The sequence below is a fragment of the Monopterus albus genome, unplaced genomic scaffold (genome assembly GCF_001952655.1).
Source record: "Monopterus albus unplaced genomic scaffold, M_albus_1.0 scaffold172.1, whole genome shotgun sequence".
Classification (NCBI taxonomy): domain Eukaryota; kingdom Metazoa; phylum Chordata; class Actinopteri; order Synbranchiformes; family Synbranchidae; genus Monopterus; species Monopterus albus.
The window spans coordinates 2632973-2643452 of NW_018128052.1; the positions used below are offsets into that span (position 1 = coordinate 2632973).

Below are 10480 nucleotides of genomic sequence, written 5' to 3' on the forward strand. Positions count from 1 at the left end.
CTGCTGAGGTGAACATCAGACGTGTGTCCCATTTAGTGGTGGAAGAGAGGATTTCACCGGTGGGGGTCTTTGTCCCAGACATACTGTCTAGGCTCAGCCCAGCAGGATGCACTGCTTTTCTCAGGCATGGGTGGATAGAAAATGGGATATAGTGTGTTTTGTTTTAGCTTTATAATTTATTCCTGAAGCTAATTTCTAGTTACCTTTACAGACATCCAGTTATCTGTTGACATTAGGATAAAACTTGTTACAGCGCAGCGACAGACTGAGGAGGTGACACCATACATATAGGTGGACTTCTTCCCTTTTCCTTCATTCTCTTTTTTTCATATTTCATTCATGATATTTCAGGAAACTGTCCAACAGTAATAGATCCTCTTCTACAAGAGTGAAGTTTACATTGTGTCACAGCTATACTTTCATGGATTCTTTTTTCCATCTATGACAATATATAATTTGTCGACTGTAAAGATTTTTCAGTACGTTTAATATCGAGGTAACTGTCTCCAGATATCCAGGTACATCCAGGCAGGCGGGAGTCCAAGAGTCAAATTCAAATGTCTCCAATTAAATAAAGAAAAAGGAAGCCTAGCACTGGCAAATTTTAGAGAATACTATTACGCTGCCCAAATGAGATATATTGGCTGATGGTGCTCCCCAGAGTACCAAGCGGGATGGAAACACATCAAGCTAAACTGGGGTCAGCCACCAGGCGAGGTGGAAAAGAATATACTGCACATTGTACTGAGATTGTTAAAAGATATAAAATGGAGGGAGACGGTAGAATCTTGATGTGGCCCTCGCAGACCCCCAGATTTACACCAGGAGAGACAGATAACACATTCGTAAGATGGAGGGTAAGCGGGATAACAGCCATATGTACACTAACTAAGGGAAATTCATTAAAAATCCTTGAAGAAGTCAAGCAAGAAAAAAGGGAACTGTTTAGATATCTACAGATAATTGGTTATCAGAAGCAGGGAACAATGTGGTTGAAATCTTTATAGGTGCATATATTATATGTGAAATTAAAATTGGAATCGGAACTAAATATTAAACTGTCAGATGAAGATTGGCATTATGTGTGCAAGACACAACAAACCTCCACTAGCTGCAAAAGATGGATGGGATTCGTTACTTTGTTACACCACAACTTAAAAGCACACTAACTAGAATACACCTGCAATGTTGGAGACTGTGGACATAAGAATGCCAATCATTCACACTTATTTTGGACATGCAGACAAATAGAGTCATTCTGGGATAGAGCTGTATAGATAGTGGAGGAAATATTTCATGCCAGGAACCCCAGAGATCCTCAGACTAATAGCTAAGGATGTAATTTTGAAGGAAGACATTTATCTCTTTAAGATTCTGATACTTGAATGTAAACATGCCATTACATAGTCAATGGCTGGAAAAAGATGACATTTAACATCTTCAGTGGTTTTATAACATGTACAAAGCTGCAGATTAACTAGCGGGCAACACGCTCGATACTCCATGAACTGGCTGAGAGCACTCCTGTTTGGTTTGCTGGGGCCTGTACTGGAAAAGCAACCCTCGCTGCAGCCAGATTAGGAGACCAGAGAGGGGGGGGTTTCTTTTCTCCAAGAACATTAGCCTAGGCAGGGGTGAGATGGCAGTCAGAGTGATTAGGAAAAAAGGGACAAGATGAAGATGAAGTGGAACTAAAGGGGGGTGGCCCAGGGAGCACAGTTTAGCCACCTGCTGTGTGCCTCTTGATATCACTCATTTTCTTTGTTTTGCTATGTTCAGAAGTATCGGCCTCTGCCCTGTGTCTTACTCTACATATTAAAGATAAAAAGTTGGTTTAAACATCTTATGGAAAAAAGGAAAAGGACACCTTCAAATATCATGTACTGTTTTAAATTGTTTTGGAGCATGTTTGCATCCGATCCGGCTTTTGCTTTTTCATCATGTACGTGCAGTTGTGAGCCTGATTGTATGTTGTGCATCCCGTTCCCCGAAGTTCCTGCCGGTGGTTTCCAGGAGGGCTTTGATATGTATCTGGGCGCTGCACTATTAGAGGGATTTCCCTGGGCCTGACAGCTCAGAAAATGTGCGGTGAAATGCCAGTGGGCCAAAAGAATGCTGGAAACAGGATTAGGATCATATTCTGGCAGACCCTGTCACCTCCTCAATGGGCTGAGGTCTCTGACGCTGGCACTTTTCTTTCCTGCCATGGTTAAAACCTTTAAGAGAACCATGGAGAGGAGGAAGAAAAAAACAGTACACTGTGATTTGTGTCTGTGTGTGTGTGTGTGTGTGTGTGTGTGTGTGTGTGTGTGTGTGTGTGTGTGAGAGAGAGAGAGAGAGAGAGAGAAAACAGTCAGTGCTGGAGATAGAGTAAACCAGTGTAGATCAGATATGAAGTGCTCTTGTTTCAAATTGTGTAAAGCTTTCATTTCTATTGCTTTACCTCAACTACACAGTAAAAAAAAAACTTTACTGCGATATTTACATGTTAAGCTCTTTCTGTTATTTCTGTAATTTTTACAGAACTCACTCATGCACAGACAAATACACACATACATGTCAACACCTGCTTAAAGGAAGGTAGATGGAGATAGTTGGTGCCTGTAAATAAGTGGTGAATATACAGTCCTGAGTGTTAGAGATAGAAGCACCTGATCCAGCATCAGGGGCTCTGCACACTTGACCCTGCAGCAGTACAATATAGCAATTGCTGTTCAACCCCCAGGGTGTGTGTGTGTGTGTGTGTGTGTGTTTGGGGGAAGGGTGTTAAGAAGAGAGAGAACATTTGGAACAAGAGTATTGTGTTATGTTCTCTGGTCCGGAGCCCCATGGGAGGAAATCCTGCCGTGTACCTGCACAAATTCCTCCTCTGGATCACAAGGACATTCACTTCTCCTGCATATCCACATCGCAGTCTTATCAGTTGTACAGACGGGATGCCCTTGGCCGAGGACGCGCACGGGTACGTGGTGTAATAAAAAGCAGCAAGGTTAGGGTGAGGCATCACACCAACATAAATGCTGGTAAACTAGTGAGATCATTATCCCCTCTAAGATTTTTGGAAAGCAGTCATCTATAACAGAGAAATAGATCAGTGTGGCAGCTGAGGTGCATGTGTTGTTTACACACACACACTGAGGAGAGATGTATGTATCTAAAGGGCCGATTACACAGACCGGGCAATACATGTAAAGTTTACAGTGGGAAGAGCAAGGGCACATTTTGGATGGTGCGGCCCTGCACGTGTGTGAGTGTGAGCGGGGCTGGGCGGGGGTCTGTGCGTTTTGACAAACCATGCTGTTAAAGATATAATAGCAGCATAATCACCGCCCCAGGCTGTCATTCTTCAGCATAATGGCCTGCTTATTCATCGGGGATGTCGTGTCTCCACGCTGCTTTTTATTTTTCAGATTATGTTGTTCTTTTTCTCTCATTTGCTCCCTTACCCTTTGTCTCCATGCCAGTACAAATGGGTATATCTTTTTTTTTCTTAATTTGACCTTCTCTCATCCCTTCATTGTCTTGATGCTTTTCTGCACCTTACTGTTTCTCGTCCTTGTCACCATCACTATAATTTTATTTTTAAGGCAGAGAAAGGCTGATCTAATATTTTATTAACTTCTACTTACATTTTACCTTGGCCACAGAAGGACTTTTAACAAACATATACAGTTAAGAACTAAACTGTATTACTAAAAACATGCTGTTTGCATTGGAAAATGAGTTTTGTAGGACAGCACCCAAGTCGGTTTGATCATCCCTACCCCCATGAGTATTGATATATTCAGCGGGGATAGAGAAGTGTTCATTATAAACATCTCCAAGCAATGTTTTTATTTGATCACTATTTTACAACAACACTAGTTCAAGTCTACATTGTTAGGGAGGAGTCAAGCAAACAACACTACTGATGGTCCCATCACTCTCTCCTCCACCATTAGAAATCTATCACTGGACCAAGTAGTTTGACAGAGACAGTCAGGGGAACAGCATTAGAATAACAGCAACAGCAGAACTCAAATAGAGTCAGGACAGCAGTACACATAGGACTGGGGTCGGTTATTCACTGAGATCTTTTCACATTCTTTGACCTCAGGCTTTTCTGTCTGGATTGATTGCAAAATACAGAAAGCAATACAGATTTGTTCCATTGCTTCTTTTAAGTCAGTTCCAGAGATGAAACTGAACCCGTTTAAAATATGAATTCAACTCAGGATCGGTACACAGACAACCAGGAGAGGAGGGGTCGACCGGTGCTGCCGGTGAGCTCAGCAAATATAGCCTTACAATCTGACAGCTGAGGGATTTTGATCTGAGACAGTCCATTATCAGTTATACAACATAATAGGAACTTTACAGTTACCTTACCAGTAAACATTAATAGATAGACATTTTTGTAGTTTACATATTAAAATAATGTGCTTTTTTCATTATGAAGAGATCATCTTCCAGAACACATAAACAGCAGAGAGGTGTGTCACTGTCCTCTTCAAGTGCTAACAGTCAGTCAAGACGTCCAGTGAAAAGCTACATGTTTCCTCAAGAGAATATGAAGGTGAGAACAACCGCTGTGAAAACATGAGTCAAGGCCATATTTATCCAAATTTGTCTCCCATATCAATTTGTATTCAAAGGAAATTGAGCAACTCATCACGGAGTGATATCAGTCATTCACCGTTTTTGTGTTCAGGCCTTTTGAATTTAAAACAGGCTGCTTTAAATGTTATGCATGTTCTTAATTGCATTTTCCACAGCTCCATCGGCCTAGGGCAAAATGTAATTAAAAGCTTTGAGAATTTAGTCACTGAAATCATTTTCTCATTATCACGCCAGTACAAAGTGGCATAGTACTGGCCATTAAACTGGTAAATTAGTCACTTTTAATTATGCTGTTGAGGACAACATGGCTTAGGTTTATTTTTATTTATGTGCTGTTATGTCGCACAAGCTATGTACATAACTACATTGCTTAATTGAAATATCAGTGGTACAGTGACAGAAGTGGTCACTTATACCTTTCATCCTCCTGGCCAACAAGACTTATTCCTCCAAAAGTGCCTCATTTATTCACATTATTCTTGTAAACATTTGCATTGTCTTTCAAAGTGAGTGCATCCATCATCAGCTGTTCATATCATCTTTAGTGTTTCTTTTTTTTTTATTATTATATCACAAATATCAAGACTGTCCAGCATTATATGTCACTGGAAACATCATCATATGAGTCAGGAATATGCTCATTGTCCTTGGAGTTGGGAAATTCACTTGGTTTGATGTGTCCTCTTTTAGCAATGTTCAGTATCTTATGGGTCGTCTTTTCCCAAGGACGTAATTGCAGTGGAAGCCAAGAGGAGTCAGACAAACTGTAGCTAAAAAGCTATAGGTATAGTGCATGTTGGCTTGTTTTTGTTTGGATGCCTCTGCGCATCCTGTGCCCATCTACTCATGAAGGGCTCAGTATACAGCTCCTAAAGCACTATCACAGTCACACAGACACGCAGTAGGATGGGCTGATATGTAGGCCGAGGCTGTGGTGTAGTTTACACTGTCCTCCGTACAGTCTGATTCTCAGTTAGACAGTGTGTCCAGTCCCAGCGAGGCAGCGTGCTGTTTGGCCCTCAGACGCAGGTTCTCGATGCTGGTGGTCTTGCTGTTGTGGCTGGTTGGCTGTGGTGGTGGGGGGGGCCGCCTGCAGCCGACGCCTGCAGCAGTGGGCTGCTCCACACCTGCTGGGCATGATGGGACAGGGACTGGTAGTAAGACTGGCAGGGCAGAGAGCCCAGTGGCGCAGGGGGCATGTTAACATTCATTCCCAGGTAGGGGAGTGAAGATGGGGCAGCAAGGTCAAAAGCAGGGTAATGAACCAGGTTGTTGGTGGCAGCCATGTGCTGACGGAACTGCTCCTGCAGACGAAACAGACTTAGAGGGGAGGAAGAGTAAGAGTGGCCTTGAGAGAGAGGGCCACTGCTGGCCAGGCTGCTGCTGGTGGAGGAGGGGGTCGCTGACAGAGAGGCCAGGGGAGAGTCTGGACAGAGAAAAGAGGTGATCATGCATTTAATTATCATTGAGCTAATGAGTACAGTGTTGCAGATGTGGGATGCTGTGCAGCAGGTTTGTGGAGGACAAAGAAACTAATTCAGTTCACTGTGAGAATAGATCCATCAGAATATTCTCACCTGGTTTAGGGCTGAGCCTTTTGCAGGGGGAGGCATCTCCAGGTGTTGCTGCTCTCTCACACTTCATTTCCTCTCTGTGAGATTTGCTCTCATCCTCCTTATCTGTGCCATTATCCTCCATTGCCGACTCGCTGCCTGAATGTTCTGCAGACGTGACATTCAGCTCCATGTCCAGAGGTACAGGACGGATCATAGGACCCTCTGGCTCCAGAGAAGATGAAGAAGAAGAGGAGGATGATGGAGGGATCTGGACATCGGGGAGGATGGTGGTGGAGGCAGGTGCATCCTCCTTCTCACTTCCTCCCTCCCCAGATGCTTCTTTCTGTTTCTGAAGCTGCTCCTTCTGGAGGCTGCGCTGCTTCTTGCGGAATTTAGCTCTGCGGTTTTTGAACCAAACCTAATGGGACAGTGAAGAAGAAGGCAAGTCAGAGGCAAGACAAGAAGGAAAGATGTCCAGCAGCCAGTGAAAACTAGTAGGGACTGAAATGCACATCAAATGACTGAGTTATGTGAGCATCACATTTTAAAACAGCTTTTTCCCTCCTGCAGTAAGACTAAAGGCAAACACAAAATGTGACAAACCTGTGCAATAACCCCTCATTACCCTACTAAATAGAATACCATATACAATTACACCATGTGCAATATTTGAAACTCCCCATTTTACCTGCTATCTTATTCTTGTATCCACAACTTTATCAACTATTTTGTATTCTTGGGTATTCTTCTATTTAGACTAGGTGTTCATTCTTTTGGCTTTAAAGTCTTTATCTGACACCAGAAGAGCCATGCACAAGAATTCCTATATGCCTAGACTGTCTGTTTATGCAAAAATGGCAAATAAAAATCTTGACTTATCAAATGACTGAGCGGCAGTGTCAGGCATTTCCACAGGGTTCTAACAGACTGAACTTACAGCTTAAAGCTATATTAACTAAGGTTTTGCACAAATTCAGATAAATCAAGTAAAGAAATGTCTAGAAGTGTTTGGTCCCTGCACATTTTTTCTGAATTAGCAAATGAAGTAATTTTTCTCAGTATTGGTCCAGTTTATGTTGGACATAACGCTGCAGTCCATGTAGCTTTTTAGTGACATGTTAAAATTTACATTTGATAGTTTGTTCAACTATCAAAGTGTAACATCATTTATCTTGCTTCTTTTAATTCAGGCTTACCTTATAACATTATGTGTGTCAATTATGTAGTATTGAATATGATGCAGTAGTGTCCAGAACATTAATACTCTATCAATATTATTGGGGAAAAAACAATTTGCTTGTGTTACTGCTTTAAGAAAAAGACCTTTGTTACTACAGTGCCTTCGAAAACCATAGGCTCTATGCTGTGTTCTGTACATGTTAGTTCTGGAGCCAGTTATTACTGCTGAGCTACCTGACCGCCCAGTCTGTCTCCAGATATAGTTACCACATACACTCACTGGCCACTTTATTAGGTACACCTGTACAATTGTATGCACTTCAATGCAACACTTCTGCCTTAACATCTGTGTTTATGATGCTCAAAATGTCTGTTTTTGGTGAAATGATCATAAATATATATAAATTCAATTATGTGTTTATTATTGGGGTCATAGTTAAAGATGGTGTTGTACTGGACTATATTATATTTAAAGGTGTTCCCAATATTCTGATGTATGTAGCTGGGGAGGACAAAATTATAGTAACACCTTGAATTAAATTGCATACAATTGTACAGCTGTGCCTAATAAAGTGGCTGGGCAGGGGATGACAGGTTTTCCGACAAGGGAGGGAGGGAGAAGAGGAGGGGATACTGCTTGACTTAGTTTTGACTCTTACTCACTCACTTACGGTCAAGTTAGTCAGAGTTGCTTTAAAAACTAATTATAATAATCAGTAACTTGAGTTGGTAACAAATAAACTAACCAGTTTTACTATGATAATAGTATTTGTCACCACATTTTATAGTTTGTTGTACTCAGATTAATGACCTACATATTTTGTGTGGTATGTATAAGTGACAAAGCTTTGCATAAGACCTACTCCCTAAAATATTTCATATAATGCAGTTTTTTTTTTTCAACTTCAGTTGTGTAAGGCTGTTTGTTGGTTTGATCAATGCAGCAGACAGTTGCACTTTTTTCCCTCTGTCTATTATTTTGATTCACGTCACAGATTTATTAAAAAGGATGTTTTACTAAGAGTAGGCTAGTCCACCCCCACGGATTTAGGTTGATTCTATACAAATGGTGCACAAAAGTGTAAGTCCCCATAAATATAAGCTCACATTAAAATGAGAGAAGAAGGACCTCCAAACTCGCCATTGGTTAGTACAAACACATCACTGTATTTTTGTGTGCTGCAGTTTTCCTATGGAGCAGGCCTACCTGCACTCGGGCCTCGGGCAGGTTGGTGCACATGGCCAGCCGCTCCCTCATCACCACATCCGGGTAGTGGGTCTTCTGGAAAGTCTTCTCCAGGGCTTCCAGCTGCTGTGCCGTGAAGGCCGTGCGGCTCCGGCGCTGTTTGCGGTGCTGCGAGCCGTAACGAGCCTCCAGGATAATGTCTTGAAATGCGCAGCCGTTGGAAAGGAAAACACACGGCAAGTTTTATTTTACTGGGCATATGGGTTTCTGAAAAACCACTTTATGTGCGTGAATGTCTGCTTCGCAAATATTTAAGAGGCACGTGATTAGATAAAAAAAAACACCTAACATGATAACCCTGTTATTCAACACTAAATGATGCCCGTTTGCAGAGGATTTTGTGTGTCTCTCTCTGTGCGTGTGTGTGTGTGAGCGTGCATTCAATTACCAGCTAGTCTCTCGGCCAGCGTGAGCGCGTGCACGGACGGCCGGTAGTCTGGTGCGTGCTGCGCCTGTTGCGCGGCCTGCTGGTGCAGGTTGTACATGGCGCTGAGAGAGTTCATGGCGTGCAGAGAGTAGCCGTTCACCCCGTAGTGCTGCATGGTGAGAGGGCGCTACCTGCGGAACAGAAAAGGAAAATTGGCTTCAGTGTTTCATTCAGGGACATTTTGACTTCAGGGCGCGTTGCGGCTGATAGACACAATGTCAACATGTCATCTCAGAACCAACTCCACATCTGGATAAGGAAGGTCTGCTCTATGTGATCCAGTGCTATGACACACACGAGGCTCAGGGGCCAATAGATTTTAATGTGCCTACTCAGACAAAAGTGTTATCCATTAACATCCAATTATCGCTCTGTTCATTCCATTAATTATACAAAAGACTTTAAATTGGGGTAATTATCGCTCTTTCCCATAATGAACCGTAACGGGTGCTTTATTCATGAATTTATTGACGTCGCTCCTCTGATCCCGGAGAAGCCAAATCCCCACTGAAAATGTTGCTCTGACAGATCAAGGCTTTGATGAAATGTGTTGGAAAATGATATAAGGAGATTTGTTCCGGGTCTCGGTGGCAAAACCTGCAAACGGATAGCAGGATTATTTTTAATAGGCTATGATTACGGAAATGCTGTAGTCAGTCCTGTTCAATAGAGAGACTTATATAAACACTTATTAAGACATTTTCCTGTTAATTTAGAACATGTATTATCGACACATAGGCCTGGACACTTACACTCATTTATAACGATACGAGAAGTATCTTGAGTAAAACATCGACGTTAGTCTTTCGCAGAGCAGCAATTTCCAAAACTGTATCTATGTTGTATTTCTCCTTCACGACCGTGATTTTCATAGATGAAACGCTCGAGGACACGATTAGATATGTATTAGTACGGAGGAGGTTGACAGGAGGGGATATCTCGGAGGCCCAAACACTTATTACAACTATTACAGAGGGGCCACGGGGAAAAGATATAAATCTTGGTGCTGTATGACAGGTACAGTGTCCTGGGAACTGTACGCTCTTAAACAGACGTAAAATATGTTAGACAGAGATGAGAGGTTATACCAGTTTGTTTTAGTTTTTAATTAATTCTGTAAAAAAAAAAAAAGAAAGTATCAGCATTTGTTATTTAGTTATTCCAGATAAATTTTTGAGTATCTTTATTTACAGTCTGACCAAGGTCAAACACTTTTTTTAACATAATGACATCGTTTGATTGACACTAATCAAATTTTTGTAAGAATCAAATATTAATTTAAAAAAGGACAGAGCATATGATAATAATAACAATAATAATATAGGGTAATTATAAATTACCTTAATTTTAGAAATCAGAAAGGTTCTTGTAAAAGCCACTTTTCCTGCCCATTTCTTTTTGAGTGTGTGTGTGTGTGTGTGTGTGTGTGTGTGTGTGTGTGTGTGTGTGTGTGTGTGTGTGTGTGTGTGTGTG

The 10480-nt window shown here is 41.8% G+C and overlaps 1 protein-coding gene across 1 annotated transcript in view; it reads right to left on the bottom strand.

Annotated features, from left to right (window-relative positions):
• Positions 1-3819: 3819 nt before the first annotated feature.
• Positions 3820-10480, bottom strand: part of dmbx1a (diencephalon/mesencephalon homeobox 1a) — an 8747-nt gene continuing 2086 nt past the window's right edge. Inside the window, exons 2-5 of the mRNA XM_020616143.1 lie at positions 8969-9138; positions 8542-8720; positions 6177-6573; positions 3820-6025 (exon numbers count right to left, since the gene is read on the bottom strand). Coding sequence (XP_020471799.1) covers positions 5619-6025; positions 6177-6573; positions 8542-8720; positions 8969-9122 — 1137 coding nt within the window. The 5' untranslated portion in view covers positions 9123-9138 and the 3' untranslated portion in view covers positions 3820-5618. The remainder of the gene's footprint in view (positions 6026-6176; positions 6574-8541; positions 8721-8968; positions 9139-10480) is intronic.